This window comes from Gouania willdenowi, chromosome 1 (assembly GCF_900634775.1).
Source record: "Gouania willdenowi chromosome 1, fGouWil2.1, whole genome shotgun sequence".
NCBI lineage: Eukaryota > Metazoa > Chordata > Actinopteri > Blenniiformes > Gobiesocidae > Gouania > Gouania willdenowi.
The window spans coordinates 14,176,788-14,194,287 of record NC_041044.1 but is presented as its reverse complement, the minus strand read 5'-3'; the positions used below and the strand labels follow the sequence as shown (position 1 = coordinate 14,194,287).

At 40.8% G+C, this 17,500-nt stretch overlaps 1 protein-coding gene across 10 annotated transcripts in view; it reads left to right on the top strand.

Moving 5' to 3' along the window:
- The window catches only part of myo15ab (myosin XVAb), a 97,747-nt gene that overhangs the window by 36,504 nt on the left and 43,743 nt on the right, over nt 1-17,500 (top strand). For 9 of the 10 annotated variants that reach the window (XR_003674115.1, XM_028447424.1, XM_028447493.1 and 6 more), the window contains 17 exons: nt 104-255; nt 2,083-2,128; nt 2,285-2,409; nt 2,930-3,047; nt 3,146-3,321; nt 6,014-6,098; nt 6,221-6,253; nt 6,429-6,510; nt 6,638-6,768; nt 10,803-10,898; nt 11,011-11,139; nt 11,356-11,462; nt 12,831-13,009; nt 14,094-14,166; nt 14,279-14,470; nt 16,929-17,008; nt 17,107-17,177. Coding sequence is in view for 9 of the 10 variants with exons in the window: in XM_028447424.1 (XP_028303225.1) it covers nt 104-255; nt 2,083-2,128; nt 2,285-2,409; nt 2,930-3,047; nt 3,146-3,321; nt 6,014-6,098; nt 6,221-6,253; nt 6,429-6,510; nt 6,638-6,768; nt 10,803-10,898; nt 11,011-11,139; nt 11,356-11,462; nt 12,831-13,009; nt 14,094-14,166; nt 14,279-14,470; nt 16,929-17,008; nt 17,107-17,177 (1,875 nt within the window). In the remaining variant the exon portion in view is untranslated. The remainder of the gene's footprint in view (nt 1-103; nt 256-2,082; nt 2,129-2,284; nt 2,410-2,929; nt 3,048-3,145; nt 3,322-6,013; nt 6,099-6,220; nt 6,254-6,428; nt 6,511-6,637; nt 6,769-10,802; nt 10,899-11,010; nt 11,140-11,355; nt 11,463-12,830; nt 13,010-14,093; nt 14,167-14,278; nt 14,471-16,928; nt 17,009-17,106; nt 17,178-17,500) is intronic. The other variant, XM_028447480.1, reaches the window with a different exon arrangement.

Sequence of the window (17,500 nt, the reverse complement as noted above, 5' to 3'; positions counted from 1 at the left end):
CTGCTCAGCTGTCATTGTTTTACTGAGAAATTATTCTTTTTTTTTTTTAATCTGGCTTCATGTTGTGTGTTTTGGTCTTCTGTGTGCATACATGTGTGCACAGATGGTTTCGGGTCTCTTCCTAAAGCACTCAGAGTTCGTGATGCTTCAGCGGTCGAACTTGCGACAAAGCACCACAGCTCGACGTTACCAGGCCAACACAGTCAGCGCCAAGTTTCAGAGCAGCCTGCAGGAACTTCTGGAAAAGATGGAAAGGTTTCAACAAACATCACTCATTTAACTTAACACAAACAGAGGTCTCAGGATGCTACCATATATTATTAATACCTTTATCATTGCCATCTGCCAATCTCAGGCTAACTGTGTTCTCCCCTCCTTAATGACGACGATGCACCAGTCTGTGCTGAAGTAAAATCATAGTGAGTCATACTGGAAGAGTTCAAAGGGACATTGCTGAGTTATAAAAGAGACAAGTAGACAATTGAATATGAAATATGAGTCAGATAACTGGAAGCAGTGACAGGCATTTTTCTGCTGTGCACCAGCCTGTCCATTCCTTACTATTCTATTCCTCAGTGTTTTCTTTAGGTACTGTAGTTTCCTCCCACTGTCCGAAAACCATGCATGTCAAATCATATAGCGTTATACAGCAGGGGTTCTCAACCTTGGTGTTGGAACCCCATTTGTGGTCGCAAGACACTGGAAGGGTGTTGCCAGATGCCTTTAAGAAACTAAGATCATTTTTTGAACAATTTGAGCCCATTTTTGCTTATCTTTATGCCATTTCTATTTCATATTTTACCCTATTTATAAGCATTTTTGCAACATTACTCCCATTTCTGCAATTTCTCCATGAAATTGCAATGCCTTTTCTGCACATTCTTTCTACTTTCAAGACATTTTTGGCTATTATAAACCCTTTCCACCACTCTTCCTAACTAATGCTGCACATGTTGACCCATTATTGTCATTTTAAACATCTTTTCACCATATTTCATGCTTTTTTTTGCTAATTTAACCACATTCAAAATTTGTCATGCCCATTATTTGGCAATTTAAAATAATTGGTCCTACTTTTTTCTGCCAATTTCTTTCAGCCAATATTGACGCTTTGAATCCTTTTTAACACTTTTTCTGTCCTTTTTTGGCCACTTTTATCAGAATAAGAATCAGAATCTTTTATTTGGAACTTTTAACCAATTTGTTTTTTTAAATCACTTTTTCATTTTATTTCTTATTAAAACAAGGATTTACATCTTTAGGATGACTTTATACTATGGCGCAAATAATAATAAGCTTATAGGGTGGATTATATTCAGATAAGTATATAAATGTGGTTATCACAGATTCATAGAACAATGGACCTACATTTTGTCCCAAAAAGCTTATAGATGGCCCTGTCTCCACATGACTCCTCTTGAATGTTCATGTCTTTGTTCAACTGCCTTCAGGTACAGTGGGGGTCTCCGGTCTATAGCACGTTTATTTTGGGGGTTTCCGGGAAAGGGCTGTGCATGCAGAACACCTGAGGACTATAGGGCTGGGATGATACACTGAGTTCACAATATGATATGTGATATTGGCTTCCTGAGATCGACATGATACCATATTTTGAAAAAGTAAAATAATGTCATATTTTTTATTTATTTATGGTCTGACCCATATGTTCCTGTTCTGGGTCGCGAGGGTCTGCTGGTGCCTACCTCCAGCACTAAAAAGTACATTCTGTAAAGGGAGCCAGTCCATAACAAGGCAATATATTGTCCTGTTGTAATAATGTTCCAACCTGACGACTGATTATTGTATTCAAGTCTTGAAAGCATTGTTGGTCTGTGGACAACCATTTTCTACACGTAGATAAAGGCTTCAGTTTGACTCACATCACCCAATGATGACAGAGTTGACTAAAGTAAAAAAAAAAAAAAGAAAATTACTAAAACAAAAAAAAAAAAAAATGAAGAAAAGAAAAAGTGAGCATTCATCTTGCAATAACTACAATCAAATTGATACAGAGCTTTGCAGGAGGATCATGATCTAATCCATCCATCTATCACCCATCCCCTGTCTGCATGTCTGTAACAGGTGCAACCCTTATTTTATCCGATGCATAAAGCCAAACCATCATAAGGTATTTGTTTCATGATGAAATGTGTTTGTAAGTTTGCAGTGTTTTATTTGTGTCTCTTCGTGTGTGCTCTTTGTGTTTGTTGACCTATTTGACTTATCATTTGTTGTCACATCAATCCTGTTTGATACGAATAGTGCACTGACTTTGTCTGTTAAGGAGCCTGGAGTGTTTGACAAGGAGCTGGTCAACACTCAGTTGCAATACTCTGGTATTATGGAGACTATTTGCATCCGGAAGGACGGTTATCCAATCAGACTGCCCTTTCAAAACTTCCTTAAAAGGTTTGTCACAAACTCATCTTCACATTTGAAGTGACACGTTGACTCCAATTAAAACCATCTCCCTGTTTCTAACAAGAATTATCACAGCAGTTCTTATCAAATAGTATTTTAACTTGTCTAAATGCTTGAATTGTAGCTTTTTGTCAGAGGGAAAAGGATCCACACGCTAATTTTCTCATGCTGAAAAGAGCCATCTGCTACTTTTCATCTCCTGCAGTACAAAAGCTACAAAATCCAATTGTTCTCACAGCACCTCTCACTGCAAGAATATTTTGCCCCACAGCATCGCAGTAAAGAGCTATGTCAGAGCCCACAGTCAATTAGATTCCATCCTAAACTATAGGAGACAGGCAAATATTGGGCATCAATTACCCACAATGCCAATTAGCTTCATACTAGAGCTCCCTGATTTCCTTCAAGTATCATCCAGCACTCAAAAGAGTTTGTAGTGAGGCGTGAGTTGCTTTGATTATGGTAGATATTGGCTCCAAATGATCTAAACTGCTCCATGTGGAACCAGGTATAAAGCCCTGCTGTGCCTGAAGGATCCTCCACCTGCAGACGGTGAAAACTGTGTCATCATGCTCCACAGGCTGGCTCCGGTCAAGAGCAGCTCCTATCAGCTGGGAGTCAGTAAGGTGATCCCGCTCAGTAATGCTCACACGTGTGCTCAAAGCATCACACATTCGTAAGTGATTCTGTTGGATTCAGGCTGGCGTGTGCTGTTATGTCTTAGATTTTCCTGAAAGAGGAATTGTATCAGCTGTTGGAGGGAAAACGAGACCGCCTGCTTAACGTCGCCGCCATGACCCTGCAGAGATACACGCGCATGATTTTTGTGAGAAAGAAATTCAAAAAGTTCCGGCACCGTATGGTTCTGTTTGAAGCGTGCTGCCGAGGCTACATTGCAAGGTAAGAAACGCTGCCGGAACATTTATTACAGCTAATGCAAGTGACTCCAATAGTGAGGCTGTAGTTATTACATGTAAATAATCAAAGAAAATGGACAAAAATAAAATAAAAGGTTTCCCATTCTAAGCGAGCACCCTCAGGTCCATGCAGCTTTTTTTTAAATGTGATGGGAAATTTTGCAAGGTTTTAAGAATAATATTTGTTATAGCAAACAATTTGTGGGGAAATAAATTATGCAGTTTTTTAATCATTAACACAGGTGTACCTTCACCTCTCTTTAATCATTGTAGCATTTAGCTGACAATCATGTCTCAATAAACGCATTTTATGTTCTCTGCATTATTTGTAGAAATGCTTTTTGTTATGATGAACGTTTTTGTATTCAGTGTTTCTCAGCCTACATTAGTTTAATTATTTACATTTTAAATTTGACTTACATCTGGAGCTAAAAACACTATAAATTACTAAAGACCAACCAGATAAAACTATTAATCGACTTTAACGCTGCAACACTTTATCATTATCTTTACTGCAGGTTTATTTTTAAATATAATCAGATGCAACAGCTTACTGTAAATAAGATGATACCATACTTTTTATCCCTGTGGGTCAACTTTTCTCGAAATGTTGGCTGCACTGACCTGTTGAATAGGCCACTTTTTAATGGATGTTAGCGATGCCTTCTGATGACATCACCGTAACAGGAATTTGTGTTATAAGGTTTTAGGATGGAGAAGTAAATTCATCAGAGTTTGGCCACATTATTGCACAAACAAACCAATCAGTCGCATTGAGATGGGGATTTCTTATACCATAGCAGACAAAAGATTACAGTAGAACACAGAATTACCAACGTAATTCACTTCCATTTTACAAGGTCAGGAAATAAGTTCACACACAAAGCTTAAAAGAATGTACATTGGGTTCTGTTATTATACTTAAAGAGTAAATGAACCCCAAACCCACTTTTTTTCTCCTGAATACATACAGTATGTATTTGGGTAATAAGTAGTGCAGTTGATTGATCCGTGTTCAACTTTTAACATTTTAGTAAAAGTGTTTAGATTTTGCGTATTTAGTTGTAAAATGTCAGTCACTGCCCTCTCAGGGTTGAACACTGGCTATAACAATTGATTTTTCTATTGGCTGAGACGGATTATTTGGATTATTGGGCGTCATCAATTTTGACTATAAAAACTAGGAGGAGGGAGGAGGGTTTCCTCCAATCACAGCTCTCAGTGAGCATTGATTGACAGTTTTAATGAGAAACTATTTCTTCTGCGGTGACGTTTGTGACTCTGTGCTTCTATAAAGAGCTGATTCTGGTCTAATCAGGGGGTTCATCAAGCTATGTGTGTATGTATTGACATAGTGTGTGTATCCCCGTCTGTCTCTGCGTGTGCGCGAACGTGCATGTACTTCTCGCTGCTGTGTGTGTCTTTATGTGTGCGTGTGTGTGCGTGCGTGTGCGTGTGCGTGTGCGTGTGTGTGTGTGTGTGTGTGTGTGTGTGTGTGTGTGTGTGTGTGTGTGTGTGTGTGTGTGTGTGTGTGTGTGTGTGTGAAGCCGCTGTGTTCTGAGGCTCATGGTAGGAGTAGAGCAGGGACTGCGTGTGAGTAATATAGCGTCTGTGGAACTGTGTGCTTATGCTTGTGGGCTGTGTATTGTGTGTAGTAGTTGAGCAGGCTGCGGTCTGTCACTGCCAGCGTTGACCGGCTGCCTGACTAGGCGTGTCTTACTGCATCAGGAGTAACACCCATAATCAAGGCATTTTTTTTTTTAAATTTCCCCCCTAGTGGCAAGTCAGCAGAAAGCAGGAAGCATTTACTTTTTAAACATTTCATCCCATTCAGTTTGTACTTTATTTTATTTTCTAAATTTTTTAGGTCAATTCTTCACGAAACACAAAAAGTGTTTCTTGAGGCAATAGGATTTGTCGATTGAGGCTTTCATTGTTTGGTTTTATGGAGCCAAATCGGTCAATCTCCATCACTGTCAACCTACTTCCCTTGATATGAGGAGTGTAAAGAATTCAGCCACAGCTCATCCATCAAAGGTGACAGAATTCTCTTACACATCTCGTCTGAGAAAACTCAGAAACGTAAGAAAATTGAAAATGTATTTTATTGTGGAGAAGGTCAACAAAGAGGAATTTGCCAAAAGGTAAAATCTATTCTTTATTGACATATTCCTCGTAGAATTTTATGAAATCCATCCATCCATCCATTGTCTGACCCTCTTGCTCCTGCGTGGCTCTGCTATTGCTTATCTCCTATCTCTTCTTAGGCAGGGTACACCCTAGACAGAGCACCAGTCCAATATAGGGCAACACAGACACACAACTCACATTCACACTCACTCTTATGGACAATTTAGAGACATAACAGTGATGTTTTTTGGATTGCGGGAGGAAGCTGGAGTACCCTGAGGAAACATACGTAAGCACGGAGAGAACATGCAAACTCCACACAGAAAGGACCCAAGTGTCCACCCCAGGGCTGGAACCCAGGAGTTAAAGGAAATGACCCATCATAAAATCTGAGCTGAAATGATAACCAGTCCCTCCTCTGGCTGCTTCATCTGATTGACTGACATGAGAGTAATATGTATAATTCCTTTAACACCAGTGTAACAAAATAATTCCCTCAAATTTTTAATAGTCACACATCTCTATAATCTTTTGACCCTAAACAGGAAAAAGTTTGCTTTGAGGAGGAAGTACCTCATCAAGTTTCGCTCAACAGTGCAGCTGATTGTCAACCGTCAGCGTTACATGAGGGTAGGCAAACACACCGCCTTCGCCTAAATGCATGGAAAAACTGCCTTCAACATTTACAGAATGTGTCTCAGCAAAGGCAAAGAACAAATGTGTGAAGTTTAATGCTGTTATCTTCCTGTCAGACAGTGGTGGAGCCTGCGAGGAAGGCAGAGGAGGTGAGGGAAGCAGCCAGCGACAGTGGAGGAGTACTGATGAAGATATATCACTCGTGTGTGTGTGTGTGTGTGTGTGTGTGTGTGTGTGTGTGTGTGTGTGCGTGTGCGTGTGCGTGTGTGTGTGTGTGTGTGTGTGCGTGCGTGCGTGCGTGTGTGTGTGTGTGTGTGTGAGCAGGATCGAGTAAATAGAGAAGTGGTGAATGTGACAACCCTGCCTATCCCTGCTGAGCTGGCAGTCCTCCTACAGGCAGCCGCAGGTACAGAGACACACTGATACAACACTGCAATGTTTAATCATGTTTGGAAAGGCTCAGCAACCGCCACTGTGATGATTGGTGTGTGTGTGTGTGTGTGTGTGTGTGTGTGTGTGTGTGTGTGTCACAGGAGGTGAAGAGTTGCACTCTGACTGCTTGGCGGTTGTCCAGGCTCCAAAGGTTCAGGTTGACCCCCAGCTGACCTTGCCCCTGGATATCAACAACTACCTCATGACACACTACGTCCGGGCCATATTCAGGGTACGGACTTGCACATAAATGCCTCCTGGGCTACGAAGTAAAAAAGGAAAGAGGAAATTTAAAAAAAATATATAGTTCTTTTTCTTATTATTCTGTCTCTGGTTTTCCATTGTTTTTCGTTATCGCTAAAGAGACCTAAAGTGGACCTAAGAGCAATATTTACAATTACAGTTGTATTATTATTATTATTATTTAATTGTACCTTTATTTAAGCAGGTAAAACATTGAGAACCAATTCCCATTTGCATTGTGGCCTGGGCCAAGCGGCAGAAAATATATAAGAGAAATACAAACATATATAATGATTAGACAAGCATTAGCCATTGTTAGATACTGTCAATTAAAAAATGCAGTTGACAAAAATATTTAGTCGACAAAATTAACACTGGTATTAACCAATTCAGAAGTACAATAAAGACAATAACTTTTGACAAACATTAAAAGTCACATTTATAGACACGAATAAGCAGTATTGCCAATGTAAACATTGACACTCTTAGAAACACATGCTTGTAATCATTCATATTTTCACTAGAAATAACTAACCTAAATACAGTGACGTGCCTTGAGCACTAGGGTAGGATAGGCAGGGCGTTCCAAATCGAGACCACCAATGTCAAAACCAATGACAATTTCATTTGTTTCTGCTGGGAAGTGTTAATTCAATTCAGTTCAATTCAATTCAATTCAACTTTATTTGTATAGCGCAAATTACAACAAAGTCAAATTACGTAAATGATTGTCATCTTGGGGAACTAACTGCGCATGCACAAACACATAAAAACACGCTATGAGAACAAAGGCAGAGCAGCCATGTGCTTTTGAGAAGGGGTGTGGCCTCCTCCTGCCTTACAGCGGTTAGGAAATAACGCTGTTTGGCTCGGGGCTGCGGTTCCGCACTTGATGTGTGCCTTTGGGGTGCCTCCGTCCCCGCGGTGGGGATCGCCGGTTGCTCGCGGGCCGGTGGGTGGCGCTGCTCCGTGGCTGGCGCTGCCCGGGGGGCGGCGGGCCCTGGGCTGCTGGCCTTGGGCTGTCCGGGGCTGTGCGGTCCTGCTGGGCTGTGGCCGGGTCCTGGGCGGGGGTGGGGGGTGCGTCCCGGGGGGCTTGGCCCGGGGACTTGCCCTTGGGGGGTCCTGGTCCCGGGGGGTGCTCCTGGGGCCCGGGGTGATTGGCTGGCTGGCCGGGCCGGTCCTGGCGGGGGTCTTTCGGGGCGGGTGCCGCGTGCCGCGCCCTTGCGTACCTAATGGTACGGCCCCTGCTTGGGCAGTGCCCCGTGAGGCAGGGTGCTGGGGATGCACAAGGCGGTCTGGCTTGGCCCTTGGAGGGGGCCCTGGCTTTTAAAAAAATAAAATAAATAAATAATTAAAAAAACTAAAGCCCGTGGCGCGGGCGACATCAACAATAGGTGATTTGGGGCGCCATGGGGGGCTAGGTTGGGGTGCCTGGGGGCCGACGGGGAGACTCCCGGCGGCCCCCTGGTGCCTTATGCGGCTTGGGGTGTGGTCGTCCTCCCTGGGCGGGCTGCTCCTGGTGCTGCGTTCATTCCGGGTCCCTCTGGCCTGGGGTCGGGTCCCTGCTGGCTCTGGGCCCGGCGGCGGGTGCCCGCCGGCTGCCCGTTCGGCGTGGCTCTGGTCGTCTGCTGGGCGTGGGCTTTGGCTCCTCCGCTGGGGTCTCGGGCGGGGAGCTCTCTGGGCCCTCCCCTCGGGGGGTTGGGCGCGGGGGTGTGGGGGGGGGTGGGGGGGATGGGGTGGGGGGTCTGGGGGTTGGGGGTTGGATTGGTGGCGTGGTGCGCTGGGTCCTTGGCTCCTTGGGGCTTTCTCGGGTGTGTATGGGGGGGGCGATGGTGCCTCTCGGTTTGGGATCTTGGGGGCGTTCGGGGGGCTGCTTGGCCGTGTGGTGGTCGCCGGGGGCCCCCGGGTCTCCCGCTCTTGCTGCTGGCCTGGCTGCTTCCGGGGCCCGGGGGCGGCTCGTGGGTTTTGCAGTGGCGGTTCTTGGAAATACATTTGTCATGGATGCACTGGCCTTGGGCTGTGGGATAACACTCATACTGGGCTCAACCACAGACACGTTGTTCCCAAATACCTGTTCTATGGAATTTCCACTAACTTCTTCCTCTGCTCACAGCCACCACCATTATTCCTAAGCCGCACACTGGTCACCAAACTGGCTTGATAACTCAACAATAAGCACAATATACACAACCACAATTTCACATCGCATCACTTGAAATCTATCGACTACTCCCCACCCATTCCATTTCCTATCTTGTATTCCTCTTCCCTGTTAACTTCCCCACCCCTCTCCAACCCCTCACCTTGGTGTAACACTGCCCTCTCTTTTTTTACATCCTCCCTTTAATAAAGTATTTCTTACCCTTCCCTAGGGAGGGCTGGTGATGGTCACAATTATGCAATGAAATAAATAAATTTATTTAATTGCAATAACAAAATATGCATTGCTGTTAAAAGATTGCACTTCTTGTAGTGTTAACCTTCGACAGAATGTGCAGACAAGAGAAAAAAAAAAAAAAAAAAAAAAAAAAAAAAAAAAAAAAAAAAAAAAAAAAAAAAAAAAAAGGAAATAACGCTGTTTAGTAACTTGGGCTATGAAAAGCACAAAATGCTGACACTTTCAAACTTATAGGTACTGTAGGCTATCGGAAATTGAAAAATACATAATTTATGATTATATTATAATTAAAACAAATAATCAAAATATTAATTCATTCTTGGGTAGGCACTGCCTACCTTGCCTACCCTGACTGCAGGTCACTGCCTAAATATGTATGTATGCATGCGTATGTGTATATGTTATATATATTTTGAAGTAGTGCTTGGGGTGGACAGACCTGTGACAGTGTGGAATTGAATAAGTTGTGTTCGATAGATAAAGAGATAATGTATCCATCTCCAAATGATTATTTTTTTAAAAATAATAAATAAAAGACTATATTATATTACAAATTAGTTTAAGATACAAAAATGTTTTATATACATTTATTCTGAAAGATTTAAGAAATGCTTTAGAAATAGACTAGGCGTTAAAGTAAAGGGAAATGTAGTGCAGGGTGGATATAGCAGCACAGTTGTTGGTCAGTGTGCCAGCATGCATGCTTTGCATAATGATGATTTAAAGACTTCTGAGAATAAGTGATTAGCCTTGCTTAACTTCACATCACTAATACAACAGAGCATTTGGGAGCAACAGTTATATTTGATTCTATTCAAAGCACATTATAGTTAACCTTACTCGCATCATCCATGCTGTTGAATCTGTTTATTTTATTTATTTAAACCTTTTCCTGTTTTTCGATCGTTATCTCAGCTTCAAATATCAAGATCTAAAAAGCTTTTTTTTTTTTTTTTGCACATATACTGGTATACGATGCACTGGCACGCCTTGGGATGTGGGATAAAACTCATACTGGGCTTAACCTTAGACACGTTAATCCCAAATACCTGCTTTAGGTACTAACACTCACTCATTCCCCCTGTTCATAGCCACCACCATTATAGCTAAGCTTCACACTTGTCACCATACTGGCTGGATTACACAACATAATAAGCACAATATATTCTACAACCTCACTTCTCACCCTCACTGCAAAACAGTCTATTCTTCCCCACCTTTTCTATTTCCTGCCTTAAGTCTTTTCTCCCTGCTCCCTTTCCCCTCCGCTTCCCCCTCCCCCTCCACTTAGGTGTAACACTGCTCTCCCTTTTTATATCCTCCCTATAATAAAAGATTTCTTACCCTTCCTTAGGGAGGGCTGGTGATGGTCACAATTAAGCAATAAAATAAATCAATGTATTTTATTGCATTAACAAAATATGCATTGCTGTCTCATAATGATTGCACTTCCTGTGGTGTTGACCTTTGACAGCATGTGCAGACAAGGAAAAAAATAAATAAATAAATAAAAGATCTAAAACGCTGTGAAGATTTTCTTTTTTTTTTTTTGACTTGTATGTAAAATGGTCTAAATCATTGCTGCGTGTAAGTCACCTTTCCATGCATGCCTTTATCTTTTCTAGGAGCCTTTGTTTGGGATGCTAACAGCCCCACTGAAAAGTTCACTGATTCGAATGGACGAGGACAAAACACAAGGAGCCCTGGATATTTTCACCCTGGTATTTTGAAATGATAAACACGAAATAAAATGTCTTTTTGTGGCGAAGCAAGACGGATTGTATAGAAAGTCCCAGTTTGTATAATAGAGATCATTGCTGATGTTTTTGATAGATACTCCGCTTCATGGGTGATCCAAATCTGAATGGAGCGCAGGAGAATCTGTTTGGAAACTACATTATTCAAAATGGACTTGCCAATCCCAGCCTCAGAGATGAAATTTTGGTTCAAATCGCCAATCAGGTGAGTTTTAGATTAGTATCATTTCACATCATATAATTAAAAGCCTTACTTATTAAGCCATGAACTTAAATCAGAACGCTAAAGGTGTGCTGTGGTTGTATTTAATTTCTCTTCAGACCTGTATATACGGCATTATATTGATTAAACACCTCAAACTGGTTTCATATTTGTTAAACTATTAATTAACTTATTTCATGGTATTTCCTTTGGCTGCAGGTGTGGAGGAATCCTAACACCCTGAACTCAGAGCGTGGCTGGCTGCTTCTCGCCTCCTGTCTGTCTGCCTTCATGCCCTCTCAGCGGCTGGCCAAGTACCTGCTCAAGTAAGGCACAAGCTTAAAGCAAATAGGAAGCGGGCTAGTATCAGGATGGTTGCTGGTTCAAATCCACTGTGGGACCTAGAGCAAGTCCCTTAAACATAACTGTAACTACTTCCAGGATTTTTTGAAAATGAGATTCTTATCTTGTTATCTTGAAAAATTGATACTATAGCAATGGACTAAATTTGTATTGTTTTTATCATTACATGTCTTTCAAGCATCCCAACATTCCTGTGTCTCTTAGGCCCTATGGTACTAATATAGATAATTATATCCTGGATTAATCTCCGTTAGCGGGATTCAACTAACCAAACATTCTCTGTCAGAGAGAAGCTGTCTTATGACGGTCGATCACAACACGCTAATGTAAGCCAAGTGTTTTCAGCCTTGGTACGTGCGCGTTCACATGAAAGGGGTGGAGATTTCAGCGTCTGACCAATCACTGGAGAACCTGGCAGAACGAGTGTCTTTACAATGGAGGAAGAGCTTATGATCTTAAATAGATATAATGAATATAAATCCATGATGACAGTGCAGAGCAACAGTGTTAGTGCTGCGCACATCAGGAGGGGGAGCTTTTATACTCGCTCAGATCTGATCTACTTCATAACTTGGGCCCGACCAGGTTTATTGTTGCTTAAGTTTAAATTTATGAATAATTAAAAACCATAATTCAGACCAAAAACAACACTGTTGTTACAGAAAACGTAGCTGCTGACACTGTTAATGCGTAAAAGCGTGATTTTATTCATTATTAATCCATTGGATATAATAAATAATGTGACGTTTTTACGCATTCACAGAGTCGATAATTCGCATTCACAGAGTCAGCTTATGAAGCCTGAAGTCCAGTGAAGTCATATATTTTTGAATTCATTGAATTAATTAATGACTTCACCCGTCCGCACATACGATCGAGACACAGGCTTCATCTGCTGATTATAGATCAGTCCATCAGATATAAATCTATATCTTTTCTAAAGGATTTCATCGGTAAATGAAAGGATTGCAAAGAATAGTTAGACATCAATGCTGTATGGATTTGATCTGACGTGTTTACGCATCACCGTTTATTGGACAGCTCGCTTTCTAAAAGAACTGATTGGTCAGGAGGCGGGACTTTATCACTCGCTAAAATCCTAGCCAGAGCAAAATCTGCTCCCGACCAGGCTAGCCGTTCAGCATAAGTTTCCATGGTCATTTAGCATCGTAAGCCAGCTTTGTAGTCCAGCACACACTGATTAAATCCTGGAAGTTAACAAGATAAGAGGTAATCTTGCATCATAACATACCCACTTAATGCTTTTTGCTCTTATGTTGTTGATGATGTTGTTGTTGATGACGTTGTTGTTGATGACGTTGTTGTTGTAGGTTTGTATCAGACTATGGCCCAGAAGGCTACAACTGTGTTTGTCAGCACCACCTGCTTCAGTCTATGCAGCGCCTCAGTGTTGGACCAGAGTACGTCCGGACGTACCCGCCCTGCCTACTGGAGTGGACGGCAAATCGCAAAAGAGCTCACACCGTTCTGCACGTGCACTGTTTTGATGGTGAGAGAGCAATTTTTTAAAAACAGCACACAGTTTGAATTTGAAATAATTTGTGCCCAAATAAAATGGGATTTTTGAACTAGAAATGAACTTTTGTAATGAGTTTCATCTATTTACGTTGTCATCGCCGTGTTCAGCATATATTTCATTCTAGAATGCCCAAAAGCAGCTAAAAGGACGGACGATGTATTGGTCGATACGGTATTGTAATATTAAAACGTCACAAGATGTATCATCAAGAGTATCATGAGGCGAGGTGTTTTCATCATAGCAGCAGTAAAGTAATTCATAACTATACATTCAGCTGTAGTTATTACTCACCAGGAGTCAGTCGCTTGATTGTTCTTTGATTTATATGTCTTTGAAACCATTTGAAAGCTTAGAATCCACACTTTCAGAAACTGTAAATAACTCAAAACGCCCGTGTTTCTGGTTTTCTAATGGCACGTCACATAATTCCAGAGGTAAAAATGATTATTTTTTCCAACTACAATTTTTGTCTTTTTGCCCTTCCCAAAAATATTGTATCATTATCACGAGCCCATTGTTGTCTATCTTATTGTACCGTGTATCTCCCTACCCCTACTTAAAGCCGTTAATCTGTATTTCACAGAATATGTCCTTTTAACATTGACTGTAACCATTCCCTTCCATGAGCTCATCTGTACTATAGCTGAAAAAGGAAAAAATACATTTTGTGAGATTCAACCTCATGCTGACCTTTGCTTATCTCTTTTTTTATTTTTCTGTAGTTTCATTACCCGAGCCCAACTTTTATGGCCACTGTTGAACATCAAAGAGTCTGCTTTGCTCTTTCATCTTCATATCATCCCATATCATCCCCCCTCTGGCTTTTACTAAAGTCCACGGGGGATTCACACTGTGGTGTAATAGATGTGTTTGTGATAAGCCTGTCTGAGGGAATCGCGGTTAACAGATCAGACAAGGAACTGCCAACTCTGATTTGACACTACAGAAGAATTTCTTTACCTCTAAAATTGAGAAGAAAATGAAATTTCACACCACATTCCATCTATAGGTTATTTTCTTTAAATATCCCCAAAAACTTTTTTCCCTCCTTCAGGTGTCTCCTTTCTGTGTCCCCTCCATTCATGGACGACAGGGGAAGAAATGGCCAGAGACATCCTGCAGCACAGGTGCTGTCTGTCTGTAAAATGCAATTAATAAATATAAAAAAATACAAGATAGAGCTGTCACCTTGTGCTTATTGGTATCGACGCATTTAAGAGTGTTTCTGCACATGAGTAGGGGCATCCAGGAGAGCCGTGGTGGGTGGTCGGTGCTGCTGAAAGAGCCAGCCCAGTGGGTGGAACTGGAGGGATCAGACTACGTCCTGGATTTGATGTCCGACCTGGAGCTTCCTGCAGAATTTCCCAAACACAGCAGCTACTTCATTATCTCTGCACAGGAGCCCAGCAGAGTGCGGGCCAATGCCAGCATGTGAGACACAAACAGACACACACACACACACACACGAACTTCAGAAATTTGATAAGTACCTCAATCAGAAGTAACATTAATGCACAATTTACAGATACTTTATATGTATAACTGATTAGAATTGTCATCGTAAATACCTAATTAACCAATCACACAGCAGCATCTTAATACATTGAGGGGACCATGACGTGATGAGGTTTAAGGAGTACTGATATATTATACTCAAGTAGAAGTACTGTTACTTGACTGAAATTGTACTCAAGTACAAGTAAGTCATGCATAAAATACTCAAGTACAAATAAAAAGTAGCTCAAACAAATAGTACTCAAAGTAAAAGTTACTAGTTACTTTCACCCATCACATTTATTTTTGGTTATAAATCTTACCACGGTTCCCTACAGTAAACATCTCATGTATAATCTTAGAAAGGAAGAGACAAAACATTTTGCGCAATTGGAATTTAATTTATTTTACACAAAGGCATCTTCATAAAATACAATTCTTTTTTAAAATAAAATAACACAAATTAATTAAATTCAAAATTTTAAAAAAATTCTCAGGTTCTAAGTATAACTCTTAAACAGTGCCATGTAAAATGTACCATGTGGGTAACAACATAATAGGTAGAAACTTTAACCTGAACTGAAGAAAAGTGGCTGGACGTTGATCAGAAATGGCACGACTAAGAACATATGGATTATGTTCAATTTACCATTAAAGGCAAAGCAAGATGAGGCAAATTTATTTATACAGTGCATTTCATACACAAATCAACTCAATGTGCTTTACATGATCAAAAAGTGCAACAGAAGACATTCAACAGCTTAAAATCTATGAGAACATTATTTAGAAAAAGAGTGACTTTAACTTTGATTTAAAAAATGTTCACATTGGATGCTGACTTCCACTTCTTTGCAGCATAACAACTAAAAGCAGCATCAACATGTTTACTGTGAGCTCTGGGCTCCACTATCTGACCTGTGTCCATAGATCTGTGAGACCTGCTGGGTTCATACCTGACTAACATCTCACTGATGGATTCTAGACCAAACCCATTCACACATTTATCCACTATATATTTCCCTTGTTACCAAAGACAATCACCTCCATCTTGTCATCATTTAGTTGAAGGAAGTTTTCACTCATCCAGCAGTTTACCTTTACCTAAGCAATCACACAACACCTCAATGGGACCATAGTCATCTGGGTTCAGTGATAGATGTAGTTATGTCTCATCTGCGTAGCTCTGATAATCAACCATACAGTTCTGTAAAATGTGTCCTAAAGGAAGCATATCAAGGCTAAACAGAAGGGGTCCAAGAACAGAGCCCTGAGGAACCCCTCAGGGCTCTGTTAAAGGGAAATAAAAAAATAAAAAAATTACAAAAAACAATAGTTTACTCAGTAACAGTTGGGTGTAGAAAAGCAAGAAATTAGTACAAATTAGTACAAGTAAAATGACGTGATTTAGAAATATATATATATAAAAAAAAGTACCCATAAAAGCAACTCAATTACATTAATGTGAGTACTTCAAACTGAGGATCAGATAGAGGAAGGTGAAGGGCTCTAAACATGATGTTCTTAGGACACGCATCCATCCAGCAGTATTTCCATGGTTTAAAAGTGGAACAGATATATTGGTCTGGGATGATGGAAATTGAATAGATACTAGAATCAAAATCAACACTGTGGATAAAATAGCACATTGACCCTTGAAAGGGATTGAAGACAAACGACCACACCAGGCATCATTTGTGTCAGCTACAGGAACAGGAAACTACTCCAACAATTGGCATGAGCCTTTTTCAAACCTGGCAATTAAGATTTGGAAATGGTTTCCTGGTCTGATGAGACTGAATCCCTGTTGTAAGATTTAGAGTTTAGGGCCAGAAATTAGGATGAACAAAACAAAGGCATTAGTGCACCCAGCTTTGCATTAACGTTTGCATTAACAATGTGCTTCTTGCATCACTTCCATCACAGTGGATCACTAGCTGAACTCTTCACAGGGCAGCCCAGGAGCAAGATTGGATATTTACATGTACATCACAGGCATTTAAAAGGCATTCAGTTGATTAGCTTTTGGAAGATGTTACAGCTGAAATGGAAGATTTTAAACAGGTCTGTAATTGCTGAGAGTTTAAATTGTTTTTTTTGGAAAGGGTTTAATTGTTACAACTGCCTGAAGAGAAGGGGGAATAATACTATGTAGATTTTAATCCAGAAAGCTATTAAGTGAATTTATAAAGGGTGTTGCATTAGGGTCTAAAATGTGAAGTTTAAAGTATAAACTTGGAAATCCCTCCCCTCCTTATCAGTAAATTTAACGATAATACAATTTTAACATCTTACAGTCAGACTCGGTAACAATATAACACTCGTGACTATTTGTATGACATCTTCTAATCGTATTAAACCAGTGTGATTTTCTTTCTGGTTTTTGTTTTTTTCTCAGAAATCTGTTGAGTGGCGGCTTTGACAAGAATGATGATGTTTTATCTTCAACCCTATCACGGTCAGATGACTTCTACCAAGGTAGGTTTTTGAGGGAGGCAGATACCTAAAATGTAGATGTTCATTTTGATCAGCAAAGAACCATAATACATGCCCTGTATTGCTCTCCTGTCACACAGTCCTTGAGCCTCAGAGAGGGATGGATCGTTATCTTGACAGCTTGTTTGACCCTGTGCTGTCTGATGGGGGAGTAAGTTACATCGCTCTCACAGTCAAACACTTGACCTACGAGAAGAAATCTCTTCTTCAGCATTACCTGTCACTGTAAAGCTTCTGCTATTCCACGATTGGAGAGAAATGAAGCCTCAGCGTGTTGACACCCAATTGTAAATATATTTAAACCTGACAAATGATGAGTTGAAGCTGTGGGACCAAATATTTTAGAAATATTTACTTTGGTGTGTTTTTTAAATGGTGGATGTAAGCAGTGAGACGGGTTAGATAGCAGACAGCAGTAGCCAATAGAATATTTAGCAATAGCTAGACAAAATTACAATTGTAATCATAATTGAA